At 42.9% G+C, this 25643-nt stretch overlaps 1 protein-coding gene across 5 annotated transcripts in view; it reads right to left on the bottom strand.

Annotated features, from left to right (window-relative positions):
* PAM (peptidylglycine alpha-amidating monooxygenase) overlaps positions 1 to 25643 on the bottom strand; it is a 1271905-nt gene that overhangs the window by 718778 nt on the left and 527484 nt on the right. For all 5 annotated transcript variants that reach the window (XM_086960973.1, XM_086960975.1, XM_086960971.1 and 2 more), the window contains one exon: positions 9361 to 9418. In XM_086960973.1, coding sequence (XP_086817099.1) covers positions 9361 to 9418 — 58 coding nt within the window. The remainder of the gene's footprint in view (positions 1 to 9360; positions 9419 to 25643) is intronic.

Raw genomic sequence — 25643 nt, 5'->3', positions numbered from 1 at the left:
AGAAATTTGACGTCTGTATTGGTCTTCAATGTGGACAAAACATTACAACAGAATACTAGACATCATCGTTAAGGGAATCTTTAGCAGAAATATGAAATGTAGCAGCTGCGAGGAGCAGTAGAGAGAGGTAGAGAGTGTAGCACAAACATTGCATCTAGGGCCAGTCTGACATACAGAAGTCTGGTGAGATTTCCAAAAATGAACGAATTAATAGGTTTGTATTGTGCACGGATACTGGAAGGATTGTCCCACTACTGCAGACTAACAGTCAGACAAGCACTCCACCTAAGCAGAAGCAAATAGCCGGGCTTTCAGGCTTCTTCTGAAAGAAGACTCTGAGCTCAACAAATTAAGCTCTTCCAAAAGCCTATTCCACACCTGCATGGCGAAAAAGGTAACCAACCCAACCCTGGGGACCACAACAAAACAAGACTGCGAGGAGTGCAAATCTCTCTTACGTAGGGACGTAATGTTTGTGTCTACAGATCAGATTCTGAGGGTGGTCAAGAAGAAGGCCCTATGGGCCAGAAATACGCTTTTGTATAAATTCTCTTCTTTGGTGGCAGTCAATGCAATAATCGCAAATAGGGCAACATAGGTGTCCGGCATGGGAGTTTGAGGGTGAGACGTGTAGTGGCATTTTCAACAACCTGAAGCCTGTTAATGAAATAATTTGGAAGACTCAGGTACACAGCACGTTAGCATAGTCAAAAAGGTGATAAGAGCATGAACTACCATTTTCCGAGAATTCAATTGAAAAAGGCAAAGAGTTCTTTTAATGCTCATGACAATCCAAACATCTGCCAACCACTGCAGAAACCTGCGGTTGGAGGGACAACTGATTGTCCTAAAAACACACACCTACTTTCTTCACAACCGTCTAAGGTGGAGCTGGACAAGGGGCTCTCTCAGGAACTTAACAACCAGTCCGTATGGGAAAGAACCGAACAATAAAATCTCAGTCTTATCCATGTGGCACATAAGATGACTATCATGGAGCCATTCAAAGAGTGTCTATAGGCAGGTCTTAACAGGTGCACATTCAACTTCAGACCCCTCTCGTCAGCGTTGGTCACTACCTTAAAATCAAATGATTCAACCATGAATGCACCATGATAGGATGACATGAGATACAGTACTGAACACATCGGAAAGATCAAATAAAAATAACACAGCTCTCTCTCCTTGATCTAGTGCCAGTTTATCGTACTCTGACACTTTCAGTATTACCATCTCTATGCTATAATTAGGACAAAATCCGGATTGGCTGAAATGCAGTAGTTTGTTAGTCTCAAAATAGTGCAACAGCTGCTTATATATCAGCTTCTCTAGCATTTTAGATAGGTCTTGAAGAAGTGAAATCGGTGTAAAATTTGACAGCGTATAAGGGTCCGCAGAGGGTTTTTTAAGAAATTGGACCGCTTTAGCCCATTTCCAGACTAATGGAATTGTAGCTGTTGATAAAGAGATGTTCAAATGCCTATTCATAGCTGGATTAACCACCTGGACCGCAAAAGCCAATGCAGCAGAGGGATAAGGGTCAGCAGGAAAGCCAGACTTCATTTCCAAAATAGCACTTTCAGAAACCTCTAAGGAGACGGAATTAAATTGGAGGAGCGAGCAATGCCTTTGGGCAATCCCAATGCCTCTTGACAAATCATTGCCTTGTAAGGCAGGAGACAGGCAAATTATAATGGATTTTTGAAATGTTCTTGAAAAAACAGATAACTTATATGACAGCTCGTGAGAAGGGGAAAAACTACTACTGCATGAAGGAGGCATTAGAAACCGCTTGCCAATTTTAAACATTTCACGTGGCCTGTTGGCAGCAGATGGGATTTGATCTAAAAAAAAGAAATTCACTAATTTGATTGTACAGTAATATTTCCTTCAAGTTGCAATATAAATTTCCTTGTCTTCTAACCTGTATTGTCTCCGTCTCGTTCTCTCCGCTCTTTTGCAAGTACTCTTTTCCAGCGTGAGAGCCTGGTCCTCGAGTTTGGGCCTTCCAAAGCGGTGGAGGAGCTAAGGTATTGGCAGCTGAAGAAAACCAGTTGCTAACCACATCTGCACTTGAGTCATAAACAATGGATAGGAGGCCATTCATTCACATATGTCAAAAAGAAAGGCCACCCTATATAGGAAGTTTCTTACAATACCTGAAACAAAATATACTAAATCCCTAAAGCCAGAAGGTCTTCTACTAAGACATTGGTTAGTGAAAGAGGGTAGGTAGTAGAGCTTGTTTGTAGCGTTTCATCGCATCAGTCTGCATCACGTCAGTTACACACCCCACATGTGAGTTACAAGCACTGACTTTAGGATAGACAGAGAACTGAAGGTGATAAAGGTTTATATGAAAGCGAGAGATTTGCCCAATTTAAGAATAATATGCGGATAAGGCTTGAATGTACACAGAAAGGGATATGAACATCAGTAATAGTAAATTTTCTGATGATTTCAAAACATTATTAGGTACTTCACAGCAACACCTGTCATAGAAACTGGCTGGTTTGCATTTATCAGTATTATTAGCACTAAAGTTCATGTAAAACGCCATTCATATGGGTTTTTAAGGGTTGCTCCTCTGCTGCTTCTATATGAACCCCTAAGAGCACATTCAATGGGTAGCTATATCATGCATGTTCCGGTGGATCGCTCTCTCCCGCTCCTGGGTAGAGGCCCTCCTGTTACATATACTACGCCTCGTCCTAAAATGGCCATTGCCATAGGCTGTCACTCTGCTGCTCCTGGGTGGAGCCTCAGAGCATATACTATGACAGGTTGCGTACTACCCATTTCTTTGGGTTCCTTGTTGGCAGATCCTGGGTGGACCCCTTAGCACAGACTATGGCTGCCGGTATAATTCCCATTCCTATGCGCTGCACCTCTGTGTGTCCACAGAGAGTTCATTCTATAATCAGTGGAAGCAGGCACACCCACGGGCATCATCTTTAGACTCTGGGCTATTCGCTCAACTCATACTCAAAGTGGTTAAACAAGATGCATGTGACAACATACGTGTGTTTTTGACGATATGCATGTGTTCACACACTTTTTCAAAACACCTGCCTATGTTCAGCTACACAGCTCTGGCAGCGCAATTTGAGCAGTCTCTATCATACACGCACAAGATAAAACATCACACGTTGTCCACAGTGCAGTCATACTCAACCAGTTTCTAACACGTAAGCATCCTGTCCTTTACTCCTTTTCCCTTCAATTTCACTCTTAGGTGTAATGACAAAAGATAAGTAGACAACTCTGGTCCTCAGCAACCCTAACAAAAACTATCCCTGAAAGGCACATTACAGTCCCACACTCTTTCAGTCAAAGCACTTTCACCGAATTGCTGGGTTGCCTACCTGCAAAAACACTTTGGCATCATCATCAGGGGTATGAAGCGCTAGGTAAATACAACTACAATACAATACTGCACAGCAGTACTTCCAGCTCATCTTTTGTCTTGTTTGTGTTCTCGCATAGCATGCACCTAGCTATGTAAACATGTGTTAAAAAGCTTTGTACAGTTCTTTATGATTGTGTTTCAGTGTTCAACACTGAAATAATACATACAAGAGCATCACATTTTCCTCCACGTAAGCAGTCAAACCTTTTGCCCTTCATTGTGCCAAATAAGTGCATCTAGAAAAGGTAACAGGCCAATTTTACTGCACATAAAAAGAAGGTGATCACCCTTCTCTAAGGGGGGATTTAAATAAAGCTATACCTATATACATATCAAATACATCGTATTTCTTATCTTCCCATCTACAGATTTTTCAACAGCTACAAGTACAAAATCCGTTGTGCTGGTGAACAACATCCAATAAAGTGCAATCTGACAGTTCTTCCTGCAATAGAAGTCTAAGAAAGATGTAGCTGCTGCAACTAGTGAATGACGAGGTATTAAAAACTAGCCTGGTCAAATTAAGTGGTCTTTCCTCAGCCTTCATACAATTACTAATGTAACGGCCAATGCACATCTTCAGGTCAAGTCGCCAGAAGATCCGATGCAGATTCCACAAGCACAATTCAGGTAGATTTTAGGCTCACCTCAAGCCTAGAAGTCTCAAAGAGTACCAACTTCATAAGTCCCAGGGTGCATCCGTGACCCTTTCTTTCAATCTTTCTGATTTAGGCAAGACATGGTTTCGGGAAACTTGGTAAATGCACTCTAAGTCAGTAATAATATTATAAGTTGTATGCCTTCAAAAGGGTCACAACTGACCTACCACCATGTATCCAAATAAATGTATTAGACTACTCAATATATGAGCATCTGCAGATCTTTTAACAAGTATTAATCTCTTCCATAATTCTTCGCAATCAACTATGAAAAACAATAACTATGCTAACATTTCAGTGTATTAATTGTCATACTGGGGTGAGTGTTTGAAAAGTTTCAGCGCTCCGTCAATCATCTCCTTGCTTTATTCGCTCTACGTTGGCAGGGTATGCCCAGAAGTGGGTCCCTTGCTCACTTTGCCACTGGATTCAAGCTAGCCTGGCTGATGGGGGCTATTAACCCGAAAAGGGTCACAGGATGCTTGTTTCCGGTCCAGGGAAGACATGGCTTGGCAGTTCGGCCTTGACTGTTCCCATGAGACACAGGGTCAAGACTGATTTGCATATACCAGAGTCTGAACTGGGGTGGCAAAGTGAGCTAAAGAACAATGATGGATTCAACCCAGATCTGTGACTGGGAGTGTGTCTGAAAAGTTTCAGCGCTCCGTCTATCAACTCCTTGTGTTTAAATTGTCATATGTATTAAAGGATTTCCTAGAGAAGGGAGGTGGGGGACTACGAGCTGGATGAGAGGTCCAGTGCTCGTGTGCCTTGGTTAATGCCAAACAAAAATTAGGGCTGCTGTTCCTAAAGGGAAAGAGGAGATATCAACAGGTTGTGCAGGACTTGGGAAAATGCATGGTGGCAGTCAGCAGGACTGTTTCATGCTTTATCATAGGGCTATTGCTCCTCGTTGGGCCGGCGCTGCAGTGCCCAACGGGTCCCCCGTAGGGTTACTTTGGGGGAGATCTTTTATTGGTATGCCGTGGGATGAATGCAAGTTAGAGTCCAGGTGGGGTGGTATCTCATGTGGGATGATGAGGATTACAACTGGTCAGGGAGGCCCACCAACTACTTTTAATAACTGGACCGCCCTGTCAGATTAAAAACCTTTATAGGTAACTGCTAGCAATGGGGTCATAAAGTACCTTGGTAGTCTGATGTGAGTTCCCTCTTTTGGGTCCAACTCTAGTCAGTCAACAAGTTTCGCATCCCTAGTGGTCAGGAGGATCCGTGGCACTTCGTCAGGAAGATTCACTCACTATCGTGACCCTTCAGGGGACCCGTTGGGCATTGCAGCATCAGCCCAAAGAGGTGCAATAGCCCTATGACGAAGCAAGACATCCCTTTGGGATGTATTTATTGTCATAGCCATCTTTGAAAGCCTATTAACTGAGACCCCTCGCCACGCAATGACAAATAACTTGAATATTGACAACTGAAACATACATTTTTGAAAACTGCTGTGTTCATAGGAACCTCTTTCCCATCAAAATATTTGTAGGCCATTTTCTGTAAAGTTGCCATGTTTCTTATGATGTAACCATCACTCCTGCTTGTAAGAGGAAAAGAACCTTAGGCCTATGCGACCCTACTCTAAAAACGTCTCCAATCGGTTATAAATATATTTTACATACACCCCCTGGGACCGCTCCTTTCCTGTGCCCTAGCAAGACTGGACTCGCCATAGAGGTCATCGGACGTTTGCCCGGGAGGCTGGAAGGGTGGGGGCTGGTTTTGAAGCAGTGGAGGACGCTTTGGAGCAGTGGGGGCAGGTTTTGTTACTGAGGGCCAGTTTTGCAGCGATGCAGCTATCGGTCCCTAGTAACAAAAGCTGTAGTGCTGGGGGTCGTTTTCGATAGGCAGCAGTTCATAATGCGTGTCCCCCTCCCTAAGATGACGGCTGTGTCCAACAAAATTGCCAGGGCTGCTTTGGGTTCCCAGTCTGGCCCTGTGCACCGGTAAAGTTTAATTAATGCATTTTGCAGAATAAACCTATAAACAAAGTAGCTACGTTTACTTTTGACAATTGTGATACGCAAATGTCAATATTCTTGCACTTGTAGCTCTAATAGAATTATTTATATTAAGTAGGAACATTACCTTTTCTCCTTAGTAAGAAACCGTGTATACAAAATATATAAAAATAACTTTTTGACAGGGGTGCCTATTAGGGTGGGATGCTCGGCCTCATTGGGAATTGAAGTACTAAATGTCACCACTTCACCATTCAATCAAGATATGCTACACCATCTGGTAGCAAATCAGTTAATTGTTTGACAATTAGATCCCAATCTGGCTTTAATGCATGAACACAGTCACGTAGAGAATGACACAGGCTATCTGTCCAGTGTCTTTGTGCAACCTGCCTTTTACTCTGCCCTGTTCTTGTATCTCAGGCTTACAAGGCTGCAGACACTGCACAGTTTGTGCACGTTTGTATAATTCTGTGTTTTCATGCATTAGTACGTTAAAGCCAGACCAATTGTCGTTGCCAGTGTTTTTTTTTTATTTCTCTAATCCTACATGTGCAACTACATTTTTCAAATATAGTCCCAGTTTGGAAGGTGTTTCAACAAACACGACCTCTTATATGAAATGACTACTAACAGCCCTCTTCAAACAGATGCATTTTTAATATGTAAAATCACTACACAATCTTTATACTATAGTTTTAGCCACGATTTTTCAAACCAATCTGCAAAATAAGAAGTGCACCTATTGGAGTTACAATATAAATGCATCAAGGCTATCTGTGTCTGGTTTGGATGCAAGCAGCACCCTGTTCATCACTCTGCTGCCTTTCGGAAAGGTTTGTGTGACATAAATATTACATACATAGACCCTTTGTTGGAAAGAATATTGTGGATAGACTTAGTCTGGCTTCTTTTACGACGACAACTTGCTTTATTCACTATTACTGAGACTATATTTTCATTCAACAAAACTGAAATAAGCCCCACCACTTGGCTTTTCAACAATCTGAGTCACCGTGATTGCACAGTTGGGAACCTTTCAGCGTTGGGTCCTCATGCTGAAATCGTGCAGGACCGAGGACCACAGAATGTGAGGTCTCACCCTTCCGCCACCTGCGTCATAACATTCAGCTGGAGCACGACCCCCGCTCTGTCACAAGGTTGCCTCTAAGCCAACGACCACCAAAAAGCAACCTTAAGAGATCTACATATTGCGCCTTGAATAATGATGAAGTAAGATAATTGCTACTGGGTAACAATATTTTAAAACCACAGGCCATGGACAAAGAAGTAGAACTACATGCTGCATTAACGTTTGACACAGAAAAGGGACTTCAACGACAGCACCCTTCAACAAAAGAGCCGGAGTGCACACTAGGTTGCTTCAGGGCGATTCACAGCTTTCACCCCTTCTAATGACAGGCTCAACTGGAGAGGCCTGTCCTTGATTTTAAGGACTGGTGGAGTTGGTGATTGGCCACTATAAGGTACGTCTCGCAACAACTCAAGAGCTCTCAAATTTGCAGTAGGTGAAGGAGGAGATGAGAGATCTCAAATTGTTCCACTTCACTTGCTCTTTTTTATTTATATTATAGGACATAAATCCTTTATCAACATCATGTAAATAAAACGTTTTGCAAGTTAAAACTAAGGGGAGTCATGGAGCAGGGCCTTGGGTTCTCTCGTGGCTTTTGCTGCTCCAACTGGCTTCATGTAGTAGGAGTGCGAAAGCCATTCAAGAAGGATTTCAAGGGTTACTTAACTAGGGTAGGGGCAGAAGGGGGCAGCTCAACAGTCAGGGGGAAATCTGTCAAAATGCATTCATTGAAAGACGACGGGAAGGTAGTGGAGATAAATACATAAATATGTAATGTTAACCATTGACATTTACTGTTGCATGGAAGAAACGATAAAACATTAAGGGCTTTTGATTCACAATTGATATAGCTGTAATAAGGTAATATCTCTGTTAAGACTTGACGAACACCCTTCCCACACTATCATCTAATGAGAAAGAGCAAGAGAGACGGCCAATAGAAGAGTGAGTACATCCAACTGACCCGCTCTCCACAACTGGGATAGGTATTTAATTTGCTGTAAAGTTTTCGGACGATGGGACTCATGTAAAAAAACGGTACTGTCCTGGCACACAGAGCCATCTCATCACCTTTGATGGTGAAGCTTCTTGGAGGACTTGCCTCATAGCCCAACTGAAGCAACTGTTGCAACCCTCTCTGAGTGAGGTTCCCGAATAGCAAACAAAGTTTGTTTTCAGTTGTGCCAATGGAAGGTTTCTTAACTGTTCTTGCAGGGGGATAAAGGATATTTGTTACATAATATCACAGGTTAGGGTACCTTTCACTGGAAAAAAAAAGAAATGCAACATTGTCAATTAACATTCAGTACCACAGAATAATTGATTAAAACAAAGGTAAGGAATTGAATTGCAAAAATAATTTGATTCTGTGTATATCTTTTTAATTAGGAACGTTTTTAAATAAGCAATCCGACTGGAAGAGTTAGATGATGATACAGCCTTATATTGACAGAATGAGACCAGAATGAGACACACCAGGTCTATTCTGTGGCCGTCCTCATGCCTTGGCTCTCTTCACTGTCTACATCTGATGAGCGCGCTTGGAGGCGGGGTAGGGAAGGGAAGGATATAAAGAATGGGGTCTTTCTCAGAAGAGAGCACGCTCACGACCATTCCCTTTCTTACTCTAGATTAAGTCTCATGTTTGAAGCAGCGGTGTTGGAACTATGTCACCCTTGAAACATTGTGAGCAGAGGACGCGGCTTCCTCTGCTGAGCTACCCACGCTTGGTAAACACTGATGCGCGTCAGCGGTAGGGCTTGTCATCTTCCTGTCACTTCTTTCAGGGCACAAAGGAAGAAGGGACTGGGGCTTCCTTTCTGGTATGTGTAGAGAGCTAAGCCTTCACCCTGTCGACTACTGCCTGTAAGTGCAAGGGATTTACAACCTGCACCAGCAGGTAAATAAACAGGCTGCTCACTGGAGGGGAATTAAGTGTCCACCTTCTGACAGAAAGCCAATACCTTACAAATGGGTCTGCGCGGTCCTGGTTGCCATAGGCATCTACATGCAGCTCTCTAACTCCGATTACTCACTGTTCCCCCAGATGCAGTTTGTTACTTTGACTCTAAGTGGCTTCCTCTAGTTCGTTTCTGCATTAGGCATGATAAATGAATTTCAGAAAGTCTGATAGTTACGGATTAAGCACATAATGGACAGAAGAAAACTGTGGCCACCTGTTGAGACCGCAAGGTTAGCGTTGCGCTCAATGACACTCACCCACATAGGCTTCATCATCCACCGGCAGTCGATACGACATGCAGAAGTATGTATCAGACTGGAAGACACAAAAAAATAGAGATAGATATTTTAGAGAGATCTCAATTTTATTTGGTATATCAATATTAGCATTTCTTTCATAGAAATGAGAGATAAAGGATGAACACATTCTTTCTTCTGTGGCAACAAACAAAATCTATGCAATACCAACATTTTACAACTATGTAATGTAATGCAGTTATTTGTCCTCATGAATTCTCCACAAAGTCTCACCAATTGTCATGAAGCTTTTCAAACATTCTTTTATTTAAACTATGAAGCAGGATTTGGCAATGTGTGTTGCTATACAGATACACTGTAACTGGACATGTGTTGCTGCTGATCACACCCTCACATGACCCTCAGAAAATTGAAGGCATATTTTGCTTTGCAAAAGTATTAAACTCGATGTTAGTCAATCTCACAGGATCAACAAGATGAAACAATTGAATTTAAATCACCAGGAATCATTACTCCCTCAGGTTGCACACAAGTTGTGGCGAAATACAACCTCTAAATAAGTTGGACCCCTCACCAGAAATGTGCCAAACAATTATTAATTTGACTACATAACAGCACTTTTATCTAAAGTAATTGTACAAAAAATGGGTTATAAATGATAGGAGTCCTGTATAAGTAATGGCTACAATTGTCTTTTGCTGGGAACTAAGCCTATCATTGTATCACTTGACTCTCTCAGGGTAGCGAAGTAGAGCAGACCAAGGCAGCGTGGTCCACCAATTCCAATTCGCTGGCACACAACAACGCCGCTCCATAAAATATTGTCCCTCCAGTGTACTTTCTTTTAAATTGGAAAATTACTTTTATTACATATACTACTAAACACTATGCATGAAATCACAAATACATACATCAGGTAGATTGAAACTTTGGTGATATCCTCAAGTCATATTACGTCCCTAGTGGTTCCTAAACCCTAGAAGCACAATACTCCCCCAAATATATCAGATACAGCATCAAAATATAAGAGGGCCTTTTATTTTTTTTAGAAGGCAAGCCTACATGCTTTGTCAAGAGGGTGACCACATCAATATATAAGGCAGGCCTATAGGGTTTGTTGAGGGGCCATCACATCAATATTTACAAGACAGGCCTACTTTTTCAGGGTGCCACATTAATGTATTATAGAAGGCAGGTTTACTGGCTTTGTCAAGGGGTCACCACATTAATAAAACAGCTACATGTTATGATATCACCGATAAAACCAATTGGAACAATAATCATACTCAAATGTAATTGTTAGAAGTATAGGCATTGCAGTGTTCAGAAAACATTGTAATTTAAAACATTCATTAACATATAAGTCAGAGTCTTTCTTTTACACTCTTCAGGCCACATGATGCAGCCACAGGACCAACCATCAGGGGTCCTCCACACTCAAAATGTGAAGAGCATACAGCTCCAGCTTAGAGAGCCTTGCATGTAAGCGAACCTCTCCTGGAGTTCTGTTCACTGGGCCCCAGGAGCTTTCAGGTTATCTTTTCACAATAACCCTACAGGAGAGCTGCTGCACTCCTGCAGAACTTAAATATTCCTGCTTGACTGTTGGTCATGCCCCTGTCTCTGCTTCGGGCATCACAAGGAAGGAATGCGACAAATTCATGTCAGCTGTTTCCTGTCCATTTTTGCGGCCTCGCCACACGATAAAGCTGGTTTCTTCTTCTGCCAATGCTCTACATGGGTGGGAAACTGATGACTGGTGTACCCGCCCTCCTCCAGACAGAGGCATGGGGGCAGAGATGGCACCAGTCATGATGCTGGGGCTTTGGCCTGCCCCAGGAGCCCTCCTGCATCAGTCTTTAGGCACGCGGGTATGGGTTTTCCCAGTTCAATATTAATCGCACCAGGCACCAAGGGATGGGGTCTCAGGGCCCATGCATTCCCCTTTTCTGGGCAAATAAATTAGTCATTGAAAAATTGTCGCATCATTCTCTAGAGGCTTGGCCCTTGACCAAAGAAACTGAGGGAATCTTTGTTCAGCACTATGCACCCATTTGACCGTTTGCAATTTAAAACAAGGCCTATCTCAAGTAGCCAAATCTCCGGCGCCATAGGGTAGGTTCTATGTTGGACTCGTTTTGTTCTTTTTGGCCAAGCCTAGCTGCCAAAAGCCTTTTCAACAAGCCTTCTGGCCTCTAAAGGGCTGCATTTTGCAAGGAACAGTATTTTCTGAATCCTCTCTCACCTTCTCCTCTGCCTGGTGCCTGGTGGGGCCTCTTGCCCAGTCCTTTCATTACTAGCCAGCAGAATACCCTCCTTTCCGCACTTCCCAGGCCCCAGGGACTCCTGGCTGTCTTGCACTGCCTCCGTCGGGGAGCAGTGGAGTACAAGACTTTCACTCAACTGGTTTTAGGAGGCATAAAGGGTCCAGCGTTACTGGCCTGGAGAGACCCATACTAGTCCTAGGGATCAGCTGGAGTTAACGCCCTTAGTCCAACCTTGCAAGACATCGGCTGACTTCTCCTTCCAGCTGGCCATCTTCTCAGCTGTCGTCACGGTCCAGGTCCAGGATCTTCTCTATTGTCTCTCCTTTGTTCAGGGGATTTTAAGAGGGGGTGAAGTTTTAGGCACCCGGCCTGGGCAATCCTTGAATGCCACATCAACCCGCCATCACTTTACCAATCGTCCTCCATAGCATTCTGGGGCAGTCCATTAGGGAAACCAACGTGTTCAATGGTAAGAGCACCTTTGCAGGCCTCAGGTACGCCCCTGGCTCATTTCACTGCCAGATCCCTTCACAACAAAACATCAACGTCAAGCCCTTCTTGTGTTGGATTAGAGGTTTAGGCTCCCTCATTTGTTCCTGCAGTGTGACAAACTAATTATGTGATGCAGATTTTCCTCCTCACCTTTTTCCTTTTCCATGAACTGACTCAATAACTGTTTATTGTTTTTTTGTGTGGTGAGGCCTTTGTTCCCTCTACTGGAGAGCGGAGTAATTAACTTGGCCCAGCAGTGGGGACAAAGGCTTGGAAATTGATTATGAGCTGTGCCAGAGAAATAGACAATTCCTGATGTCCCAAAAGATGTGAATTTAGCGTTTTAGGAACTGCAAAATCAAACTCAGAGTGCATGCTTTACCACAGTTTGAAACCTTGCTCGACTGTGTGGGCCTAAGTGGAGCAAAACTGCACTTTATGGCAGATTTTGCCTGTATATATAACACAGTGAAAGCACTACAGCTTTTCTAATAAGCCATACAGATCTATTAATGAACGCCCACTAATATTATAAGGCCTGCCACAGGTTAGCATCGCTACTTGCAGAGACCATTCTGAACCAGGCCACCTGGCGTAATTACATGATAGCGATCGATTGCAGTCTTGAATGCATAGCCCGCATATATGCGCACAAGCATGTGTACAAGTTTTCATGGGTACCCAACCCAGTGCCCCTCATACTAGCTGTGCAGCACATGCCTTATCTTGAAAAGCGGACAGTGAAAGTTAACATGCTCAGTCCAATTAATGTGAATTTACTTTGGGACTCAGGTAGTGAGACTCGCCCATAGAGAAAAGTAAAAAATAACTGTCCCGAACTGTTTTACAAACCATCTGCCCTGGTGAAAGCCGATCTGAAGTGGACAAAGAACACTTTTTTGCTGTACAGTGGCACGGACAGAGAAGGCAGGGAGCTGTTAAAGCCCTCTGTCAGGACTCATCAATTGATTGCTTCTCCTGACCATGAACTGGAACTTTACCTGAAGGTTGTTAACAACACTAACCACAGGTATCTTCTAACCAAGTTCCGACTGAATAAAGTTCACCTATTAATTTCAGACCGCCCCAGCTGGACCAGGGACTCGGACTTGAACCTATGTAACTGTGACGGTTACTCAATCATGGATACTGCCCACTTCTTGTTTTTTTGTGATCACTTTAAAAACATTAGAAATTTTGTTATTATACCCCTGTTAAAGGGGAAAGGATTTAGGTAGGTCAAACCAGATTTACTGTATCTCCAATTGTTAGCCGAAATCTGGGAAATTTATAATGTGGCTAAGTTTTTAACCATTGCGGTAAGATTGGGCAAAAAGATCAATTGGTCGTAGAATATCCACCATATACATTGCCCACTGTAACTTGAATCAAGTTTTTTACCTTGTAATTTTTTAATGATGTTCCTTTTTAATTGTAGTATGCTGCTTTTTTATTGTCATGCTGTTCGGTGATTTGTGGACCACTTTTATGTGTCTTGTACTTTTATGGTTTTTGTAAATTGAACCGAATAAAGTATTTCTTGACTTGAAACTGGTAGTCATAGACAACAAATATTGGTGGACTAAAAGGTGTGAACCTATTTGCTACAGCAAAGCACACATTTTAATAAATAGTAAGCAAAAAAATCATAATCAGCAACAACAAACATGAAAAGCCCAACAAGGGTTAAAAGTGGTTAGACATGTCAACATATTAATCCTTCAGACTTTTATTTTTAAATGGTCAACGAAGAAGATAGCTTTAAATGTGTAACTTCGATGACGAGGGGAAAAAGGTACATATAGGTAGCACAAAATAAACTGCGAATGGCCAAGACACAAAATAGCAAAAAAGAAGAGATCCAGATGGTGAATCTGAGATAGAGAGATGCTACTAATTCAGTACACCTACATACAAAACAAATAGTGGCATGAGAAAATTAAATAGAAATTAAGAATGAGTAACCAACATAAATGATTTAGTACAGGGTTTAGTGTGAAGAATAGGGAAAAGCAAATAAGCATAAAAGTTAAATCTGAAAGATAAGAGTAAATACCAGTTTAATTTTTTTCATAGTGACTTCACTTGAAAGATATTTCTCAGAAACATCTTTTCTCCATAATGCATTCGATGATAATGTATTTATAACCAGATAGATCCAGAAAGAGAAAGATATTCTATCAATCTTGGAAGCGAAGATTTGCAGTAAAAAGAATATTGCTGTCATAATATGTTACGATGACACAGATGGATGGGGAATGGACAGGAAGATAATTCTCATCACTCCTACGCTGCATACTGTAGGAGCTAGTTATGAGTTTTAGAACCTTGATGACCAGCTCGAAGTGGAAAATATTTTTTATGGTAATGCCCCACATTTTCAGTGGTATTTTGTTCTGTAATGAGGAACTTGCTTTATACAAATTTAGTGAACTTGTGCCAAGACTATTATACCATGCAGCTGACATTAAAATAGACATGCTGATGCATATTTTTTGCCCTCAATATTTACTCTTCCTCACATGTATTTACCTCACTGCCAGTCGGATATGTTTCGTACCGATCACTGGCGATGATCCAAAGCAGTAAATAAGACCCACTCTGGGACTATTTCTCATACAGAAGTACTATCATGAAGGGTGTGTCTTTCTAGTAATCGGTTTAAAACCAGTATGTTTATCCTTTTTCACTTTTGCCTGAAACGTAAAAGTTATGATGGACATCTATAAGACTGTCCTAACCAGCCAAGATAGTTCACAAGGCCCAGGGCCAATTATAATATACAAGGGATGTAAAACCCAATATGGCCCTGAAAAAAGACTTTGGATTTTTCTGTTTCAAATAAACTGACTTCATATCAGAACACAGTAAAACATACTTCTATAATTACTTACCACAATGCATTCTCCATGTTCATGCCAGCCATTCAAATCACCTTTTTACCTGCGTTAACCCCTTCAGGCCAACCTGTAGCACCTTTATGAAAGCTAATTTCTCATACACAGAACGGATTTACATTAAACAGTAAAAAGCCCGCTTTCTGAGTAAAGTTCTAACATTTTGCTAAATTTGGTGTAACTTGGTGAAAAGAATCAAGGCCAAGGCGATTAGAAGATTGAAGGGGAGTTTAATACATCTGTCAGGGAGGGAGACTAACAGCCACCTGCCTCACGATGTCAATGTACTAACTAGAGCCTGGGCACAGCCATGCTCTAGAACCCTTCCACAACCTTCTGTTTTAACCTTAAGACAAGAACACAACACATCTCCCTCCTTTAACAATCACAAATGGCAATAACGGTAAATAACAATAATTAAACAATTTATCTGTTAACATATATAAAATGAGACAAACTGTGACAACTTTGCAAAACAAAACTTAACCCCTTCGATGCGGCCGCGATTCCCCTGGTATGCTGTAAACAGCACGAACAGGGGCGGGCCGTGACGAACCCCAGCCGTCATCAGTACACGAGCACCGTAGTGCATGACGGCTGGGGTTCGTCATGAGCATGGAAGGGGTTAATGCAATGCAAGCAATACACAAGGTACAAAATCTAAGCTAAAACGTAAACATTAAGCTATCACAAAATAAGCAAAGCACACCATAAATTATCACATAAAGTACATCAGAAATCCATCAAACCTACTTAGAGCTTTGGTTTCAAAGAGATTCCTCAAAACTCTGGACTTGTTTTTATCACCCACCTCTCTCTTGAATTCATCACCCAGTTTACGCTGGTCTTTCTGTTCCTTTCTCAATGGAGCTCTCACAACCTTTTTCTGATTCCATACATTTCCATCACTTAGCAGAAGTGTGTTTATTTATTCAGCTTCCTCGCCTGGAGAGGGTCAGAGTATTTAGATTCGCCTTTTCTAACCATGCGCCCCTTCTGCACACGGACCCAAACACCAATCTCATAATTACCTTTCTTTCTGGTTTCACTTCCCAAAGCAACCTTGATTCGCTCCACTTCTTTGGGCATCAGTGCCCTGGCCGAGCGTCCTCTCATCGCTTTGAAAGGAGGTCTCACAATTGGGCATGGTACAATAAGTCCACAACATCTTCCTTGTTGCCACTCTCCAATCCTCACTTCCAGCCAACGCCAGCTGTAAGCCCTCATTCAATGTCCTATTTTACCTCTCTACCAGACCACCGCAAGTCAAAGCAGCAGTATTATGGTGTTGGCAACTGTTGCTAGGAGTGTGTCGCCGCTACAAGGAATTTGTATTGGGCCACGAGGAGAGTGCAGCACGTCAGGGCAGCATTATTATGGCGGCATTAGCAACTGTTGTGAGGGGCATGTCTCAGCTGCCAGGAGTGATCATCGCTCGTTGGGGTTAATTTATTATTGTTGCCCGGTGAAGCCCTTCAAAGAAAAGCTAGTTTACACTGTGCAGTCAACAGAACATTCAGTGAGTGCTGTATTCAAGCATCTAGTCAATTAGTGACACGCACACTGTGAAGTAATATTGTGTGTTAATCTACTCTTAAGCACAATTTCAGTGACATGCACACTTGAGTGCAATACTGCATGTCAGATAAAAATGCCTATGTGGTATTAAAACATAAGGAAAAATAAACTACTTTGTTCTGCATAACCAATGCAGACATTTAAGAAACGACACAGTACAGTTTGCATTTGCTACCAACATATCATTGTAACAGAGGTCTTGAAGGAGAGCATAGTTAGTATTAACGTTGGTCTTAGTTATAGAAGTGGAAGCGTTGTGGTGCAGCGGCCAGGGCAGCTGACTCCGGAACACGGGGCTCAACATTTGATCTACGGAGCCGGCAGCAGGTAAGGCCAGCACCATGTAACTCTGGGCAATAGCGTACTTAATCTTCCCAACTGCCCCCAGCGCCTTGAGACCCTTAGGGGTGATTAGTTTGGACTGTACAAATACTGGGTTATTATTAATATTATGGAAGGTTTAGTAGCATCAACTTATTTTTAGCAAAGCCCTGGAGAGCTGACAATACCCTGGGAAGACTGGAAGGAGGATTTTGAAGCCTATGTCCAGGCTATCAGAGGCAACAGAAAGTTAGCCATGTTAAAACATTATTTGGGACAGAGGGAAGGTGAATGTCGAAACATTTGCCTGCTTTATCATCTGAAGTTGAGAAAGAGGAAGACAAAGAAAGTGAAAGGAAACAATGAATATGAAGTTGCACTGGGGGAAATTGGATGCACATTTTGGAGGGAAGAAAATGACGAGGTAGAGAGGTTTACATTTTTTAAAAGCAGTCAATTTCCTGCCGCATCAGTAGCAAAGTTATGTTGCTAGTTTGAGATGGTTTGCAGCAAAGTGTAACTACAAGGCCTTCCAAGAATTTTTTTTTAAGAGATCAACTGATTTTAAAAGTTAATAACCGGAAAGTGCAAGAGAAACTGTTTAACACGAAAGGATGCACTCTTCAAATGGCCATTGCCTAGATAAAAAGGGCATACATTACAGATGAAGTGTTGAACTCATACGAAAAGGTTGAGGAAGTCCAAAGAGAAACACACAAACCAAGAAAAGAAGAGGAAATAAGCATTAAAAAAATGTAGGATAAGACAAATTCGATATGCTATAAGTGTGGTTAAAGAGGTCATGTAGCAACAGATGAATTGTGTCCAGCTATAGGACAAGTATGCATATGGTGCAAAAACAAAAGACATTTTGCCAAGATGTGTAAAGGAAGAATGGGGATGTGAGGAAAAATAGACCCTACATGAGCGTGATAGAGGGAGCTGAGAATGAGGAGGAATGCTAGGACTTATTTTTAGAAATTCAACATATCGATAGGGTTGTGGAAGACAATTCATTTTTCAGAACAGATGGGGGTGTTGTGAGAAAGATAGACTCTGGAGCCGGGTATACTCTTATCAGAGAGGAACACTTAAGTAAATTTCCAGATCATGTACTCAAGAGTCCGGGTCAGCAACTCTCAAAAGGTTCATGCACAAGATAGTGTTGAGGGAAGGTGTAACTCCTAAAGTCGCCAAACCTCCGGTAGTACCACTGGTGATGAGGGAACATCCGCGTCAAGAAACTGTAAAGGTTATGCAACAGTGGGACAATTGAAGAAATTGAATCATTGGAATGGCTAGCTCTGGTGGTGATTGCAAAGAAGGGCAATGGTTACATCGAGTTGTGTGCAGACTTAAGGGATTTAAATGCGGCAATTTGGGTGAACTGGTATCCTCTCTCCAACATAGGAGAAATGTTGACCACCATTAAGGAATCTAAAGTGTTCTCCACTTTCCGATCTTTCCTCAAACTACCACCAGATTGTGCTGTATCCTGAATCTAGGCTGCTAACATCTTTCGTCATGCCTGCAGGAGCATGTAGGTATAAACAGATGCCTTTCGGCTTAGCCTCTGCAGCCGCTGTCTCCTAACAAGCTATGCACCATTTGTTATAAGATACATCCACTGTGACATATTTCCAGGTTGACATCCTTGTATTTGGGAAAAATGAAATGGAACATGATAAACATTGAAGATTGCATTGAAAATTGTGCGTAAGAGTGGATTAACAGGATCAGACGGGAGGAAATAGCTCTCAAATTGAAGTTAGTCTCTGTTATATAGCTAGACCCTTCTCCACCTGTAAAGACCAGCTAAGATCGCTTTGGGGTTGGCAGAGTATTATTCCCAATTTGTGCCCATGTTTGCAGACAAATCCAAACATATATGCAAGCTCATGAATAAGAATGAGAAGTTTGTTAGGTGTGAGAATTATGAGAATAAATTTAAGGAATTGAAAACAAACATCGTAACAGCGCTAGCACATATACATTTTGACACCAATGAAACTATAATAGTAAACGCTGATGCCAGTCTGGTGAGATTAGGTGCTGTGCTACTACAGATAAGAAACAGTGTAGATGTCATAATTGCCCATGCTTTGAGAGCATTGAAAGATGCGGGAAAAAACACTCCACCATAGAGAGAGAAGCATTAGATGTGTGGTGGGTAGTAAACCATTTTAGAACGTATGTGTGCGGAACCAATTTTACAGTAAGGAATGACCATCGTCCGCTTGTGAAGGTGTTCTCAGCAAGTGGTGGAGGGAGAACATCTCACAGTATAGCATGGTGAACTATGGGTACGTTACAGTAGAACTTACACAAAGAAAACGTTCCTGGAAAGAAAAATGTGTTAGCTGATAGCTTGTTCCGGCTGCCCTCAGAAGCAGTGGCGAGTTCTGTAAGTGAGGAAGATGACTGGAGGATGGGCAGTGTGAGTGTAATAATTGAAGGCAGAATATTCATGAGGAATGGTTGGAGGACATCAAGGAGAACAGTATGTATCTTGAAATTGAAAAGTGTCACTGTGATGGGTGGCTGAATAAACGAAGTGCTTCAATGTGCTAATCCATTGTGCTTTTCACACGTGGGTATGAATCCCATCCTCATCGCCAATGAAAAGAATCTAGGCCAAGGACATGAGAAGAGTTAAGGTGAGTTTAATACATCTCACACAGGGAGACTACTAGCCAACTGCCTCACGATGTCAGTGTTCTAAATACTGGGTGCCACCATGCTCTAGAACCCTTCCCCAACTGCTGTAACCTCAAGGCAAAAACACAACACAAGGTCCCCATGTCCCGAAAATATAAAACAAACATTAAGGGCCAAATTATTTTTATTTTTTTGTGCCTGGTTTCTCGCTGCACTCCTGCGTTACTCAGATAGGTCTCCTGTGAAATACCATAGGACTCTCATGGGAACCCATGGAGATGGTGTCCTGTTGGTGTGCCACGGGACCCTGAAAAAACAATTTTTTTAAATGAGAGAAAAAAATTGGAAAATGTGGGGTGAAGTTCCATGGAAGGGGGGGGATTGGGGGCTTGACTATCCAAGGGGATCGGGGGAAGGGCCTGTTGATACCCAGGGTCCAGGCCCTGTGCCATACCCCTACTACACGCGAGGCAGTTGGGTAAATATGATCAAATAAACCCAAATAAAAAACAAAGTTTAAATGATGTTATAGTTAGGCAACGTAATGAGTTCTTACTTTACATTGTTATGCTTAGGTCCGATAATAATAGCTTACTTTACGTTATAAATTACCTCAGAGATTTACTGAAAAAAGCAAAGGTTAAAGTGATGTTATAGTTAGGTAAGGTAGTAGGATTTTAGCTTACATAAAAAAAAATCTATAGAAATTCATTGGAAAAAACTAAGATTAAAGTGATGTTATGCTTTGCACTAATATAAAACTATTGTTTAAGCACAAAAACACTAAAATACACCAATCATAATTTACTACGCAAACTATAACTTGCGCCCCTGTATGGACTCCTTATGACCTCAGAATTTACCTCACTCATAACAGATTCAGTACATCACTGATGAAATCTCAAATGGCATCACTGACAATATCATCCAACCTACTACTGTTCAAATTACTCTATAATGAAGTACAGCATTACTGGCTCCCTTATGTGAGCCAAGTTCCTCCTCAGCACAGCCTTCGCCCTGTACTGAACACTCTGTGGATACCCAATGTCATGAGGGCAATGAACCAGACAAGGGTGGGCAAGCCCCTGTTGCACACGGTATTCCCCATGTGAACAACTTCATAGGGAGCCCAGTCCCTCAAGACACCCAGGCCCCATTAGTTGGCCAAGCCCCAACTCTGTACAGCCTTCGTCCTGTATCGAACATTTCAAAGACAACCAAACTCTCATGGGCAATAAATCAAACATGGGTAGGAAAGTACTTACTCCAATCAGTCTTCACCCTCTGCAGAACCCTCTCCACAGAGGCCCCACTATGCACAGAATTCACCCTATACCAAACACTTTGCAGATAACCGACCTCTTGTACACGATTAAGCACACATGGGTGGGCAAGTACCTCATGTGTACAGTCTTCACTCCAATGCACAATTTCTCATACACATCCAACTCCCTCCATACACTCAAGGCCCCTTAGCAAAGTAAGCACACACTACACTTGCACTCCAGGATTGCGTTCTCAAGTAAGATTATTTTACATATATATTCACTGAAAAAAACAAAGGTTAGAGGACGTTTTAGTAAGGCTCAGATTTCACTCGTACAACACCAGTAAAATATTGCATCACTCATGATATGGTCAGTGACATCACTGATGTCCCTGTAACCTTTTGTTTTGTCAGTGAATTTCAAATGTTTTTTAAAATCTATTTCCTATCTAAAATGTCCCTGTGAGCTTTGTTTTGTCAGTAAATACCAAAGTTTTTTTACCACTAAGTTAGATGCCCAGCAAAATGTACAGGGTAGTGTGTTCGGGGGGGGGGTGGAGGGGGGTCAGGAGTGGGGGGGTAAGCAAATTTAACGCAGGGCCTGGCTTGGCATTTTGCACCCCCTCCCCTCGTCCTTGCATCCATTGCCCTAGTCCATGACCCTGCTGCTTCATTACACCAGCGTGTGGCAGTTGTTCTGCCACAGCCCTGCCACAGCCCTTCCTGCCTGCAGTAAACAGTTAGCTTGCTGCCCCATCTACTCCCTACCTCTATTGTCCGAGTCCATGCACCAGGCCCCCTCCCTACTGCCCTGTATGGTCCGATGTGATGTCCCTGCCCACTCCTCCTGCCCTCCTTTGCCCAATTCTATGTCCCATCATTGCCGTCCTGCTTAGCCTCAGTGCTTAGCTTGGTACTCCCACTCGCCATGCCCATGCTCCCGCCTGTTTGACCACCATATTCCAAGGACCTGCCACCCTCCTATCTACTCTGAGTGTTCTGTTCAGCTGCCACTGCCGCTCCCATCTGCCTAGCATGGTCAGATGACTTCTTCCTGTACCTGCCACCTCCACCCTACCCGTCCAAGTTGCATTCCTCTATTCCCTCCATCCTGTCCTCCATGGCTCATTCTGCTGACACTCCCTGCTCTGTTGTACTGCAACTGCTCATTCGACCTGCCCTGTGTGCTTTGTTATGAAGCCTCTTCCCCTGCCCGCTTTTGTCTGTCCAGTCTCTACCCATTCCTTTTGTCCTCCATGGTCCTCTGTGCATGCACCGCTCCCTCCCTCTTGCCCACCAGGGCCGTTGTGCTGCCACTAACCTTTCCCACTTGCCATACATGGTCTGTGCTGCCACAGCCCCGCCCACCTGCCCTGTGGCCAGCTTTCTGTCCCTGACCCCCTCCCACTTTCCCTCTGTTGTCTGTATGTATACCATTATTGTCTCACTGTTGCTCTCCATGGTGTGTTGTACTTCCAGTGTATATCCTGCCTGCCCTCCGTGGTCAGCTTGCTGCTCCTGCCCTGCCCCTTTTCCCTGTGCCCTCCGTTTTCCATGTACAGGCCCCTAAACCCTCCCTCCTGCTTGATACATTGTGATACCACTACCCATTCCCTCCTACCCTACATGGTCTGTTATTCTGCAACTGTCCCTCTTGTCTGTCCGATATGGTGAGCTTGCTGCCCTTACCTCTATCCCTTCTGCTCTCTGTTGTCGATGTGCATGGTCCTGTCCTCACCCTATTGCTTTCTATGGTCCTGCTTGCCCTGTGTTGTGTACTGTGCTGCTGCAACCTCTGTAAGGTCAGTTTGGTACCCTTGCCCTTCTCCCTCCTGCCCTTCTGTTATCCAAGTCCATGTCCCTACCTCATTCCTTGTACTCCTTTGTGATCCAATATATCTTACTTGCCAATGTTTTGAACTTGGTAAGATGGAGTTTTGGGGAAAAAAACTGGGGAATTGATTTTCCCCATTGACCAACTGTCCCAAGATGGCTGCCAGTACTTCCTGGTTGAAGTGTTGGCAGACAATTCAACCCCATCACAAGATTGGTGCTTTGGCTCCACCCACATATACAAATTAGGTTTTCCTTAATATCGCCAAAATGACTGAACGGATTTACACCAAATAAAAAGCAAAATCTCTGGAACAAAATTTACCTTTCTGCCAAATTTGGTGTAATTCCATCCAGCGGTTCAGGCAGCATGGGAATTGACATTGGAAACTTACGCTTTGCACCCCCTTTTTCTCGGCCCCCGCTTGACAGATCACCCTGAAACTTTCCATGCACAACAAGACCCATCTTGACACTTCTGTGAAGATTTGTTAAATGGCACCAAAGTTACAGGCAAGTCGATAAATGATTTTCCTATGGAAACATGGTCCTAACTTTAACTACCTACTGGTGATATATATATATATATATATTATATCTATATCTATCTATATCTATATCATATCTCGCCCCTACTGGTGGTCGCCACGCCAGTAGGTAATTATACTTAGGACCTAATTTCTATTAAAAAGCCGTTTTTCAGGGGCAGAGAAAAAGGGGGTCCCAAAACACTTTTTCTCATGTTAATTTCCATAGCAAACTTTAGACACAGCTACACCCCGAACTGCTGAACCGAATTACACTAAATTTGGCAAAAAGGTCGCTCTTGGTCCAGAAAGCACTCTTTGTTAAATGGAGTAAATCTGTTCAGTAATTGCTGAGAAACGTAGAAAATTCTCAGATATATAACTGTGGCCACGGTGGATCCGTGGAATGTATGTTATTATATTGCATACTAATACCACGCATGCCATTACAACGTGGGTATGACGACGCGATGTCAATGACCACGATATGCCATTACATCGCAAACTTTTACCACGACTATGCCTTTACCAAGCAGGCCATTACAACGCAAAGGCATGCGTGGTAAAGCTATACTCGTGGTTAAAGTTTGCAAGGTAAGTGACTACCCTACCACTACACAACCCTCCCCCAACCCCCAGTCCTCTCCCTACAATACCACTACACTACCCTGCACAATCCCCCCGACACTACCCTAAAACACTGCACTACACAAACACTACAACACTACCCTAAACCCTAATGCACTACACAAACACTACAACACTTCCCTAAACCCTAAAACACTACACAAACACTACATTACCCTAAACCCTAATGCACTACACTACTCAAACACTACCCTAAACCCTGAAACACTACACAACCTAAACACTACAACACTACCCTAAACCCTAAAACACTACACAAATACTACAGCACTACCCTAAACCCAAAAACACTACACTACACATACACTACAACACTACCCTAAACCCTAATGCACTACACTACACAAACACTACCCTAAAACACTACAGTACACAAACACTACAACACTACCCTAAACCCTAAAACACTACACTACTCATACACTACCCTAAACCCTAAAACACTACACTACACAAACCCTACAACACTGCATTAAAACCCCAAAACACCACACAAACAATACAACACTACCCTAAACCCTAAAACATTACACTACACAAACACTACAACACTACCCTAAACCCTAAAACACTACACTACACAAACACTACAACACTACCCTAAACCCTAAAACACTACAACACACAAACACTACAACACTACCCTAAAACCTAAAAGAAAGAAAAGAAAGAAAAGGGGGCAGGATAGAAACCCCCTAACACCCTATGCCTCTTGAAGGGGTCCCACAGAGACCCCCCAGGGCAAACAAAAGCATTTTTTCCAAACAAATTTGGCAGGAACCATGGTGGATCCACAAATTATGGTGATTTTTTTTTAAACAAAGCGTGGTGGGGCTGATCTTGGGGCAATTATAAATAATGATGGGGGCAGCAGCCCAAGGGACTGTCACCTCCCTGGGGCTGAACACAAAGGAAATGCGGGGATGCCATGCATCCCTCCTGCAGCCTTGGGGACCGCCACCTTCCCAGGGCTATTATAAAGTGTGTGGGGGGCTCCAGCCTCCCCACTCAGCCCCAGGGACCGCCACCTCCCAGGGGCTAATTCACATAAATGTGTGGTAGCCAAGTTACAAAACATAGGTTACAGGGACGTTATAGTTAGGAAGTAGATTTTAAAAAACCTTAAAATTTCACTGAAAAAAACAAAGGTTACAGGGATGTTATAGTTATCAAATAGAATTCCACAGAACCGCTCACACACCTACTCACACCTCCATAAAACCTCTTATATGCCCACATTCACAAGTACACCAGACATACCCATTCACAGACTTATACCAGTACTCACCCACTCAGTCCTCCAAAGAGCCACTCACAAACCCACTCCCTCACCCATACACCCAGTCACACAACCATTCACTCACCCATACAGCCACTCATGCAACCAGTTACTCACCCAAACACCCAGCCACATAACCACACACTTACCCATACAGCTACTTACACATCCACTTATTTACCTACAAAGTCACACACCCACACACTCACTCAATCAGCCTCTCAACACAGCTGCTCAATCACCCACAGAAGCCCTGATTCACACACTCACACAACCACCTAATTACCCATTCACATATCCATACAAGCCAACACACATTCCTGTACTCACCCTTACAGCCATTCACACAGACACTCACTGTCCAGTGCAGTCACTCACACGAAGTGATGTAACGAAACACCTATTCGAACAGCAGCCCACTCACCCAAGTCAAGTCAAGGTCAAGTCAAGGAATTTATATAGCGCACTACATACCCAGAGGGTTTCAAGGCGCTTAGGAAGGGGAGGAGGATT

This window comes from Lissotriton vulgaris, chromosome 3_1 (genome assembly GCF_964263255.1).
Source record: "Lissotriton vulgaris chromosome 3_1, aLisVul1.2, whole genome shotgun sequence".
Lineage (NCBI taxonomy): Eukaryota > Metazoa > Chordata > Amphibia > Caudata > Salamandridae > Lissotriton > Lissotriton vulgaris.
The sequence above is the reverse complement of the archived record's forward strand: the minus strand, read 5'-3'. Positions and strand labels throughout refer to the sequence as shown.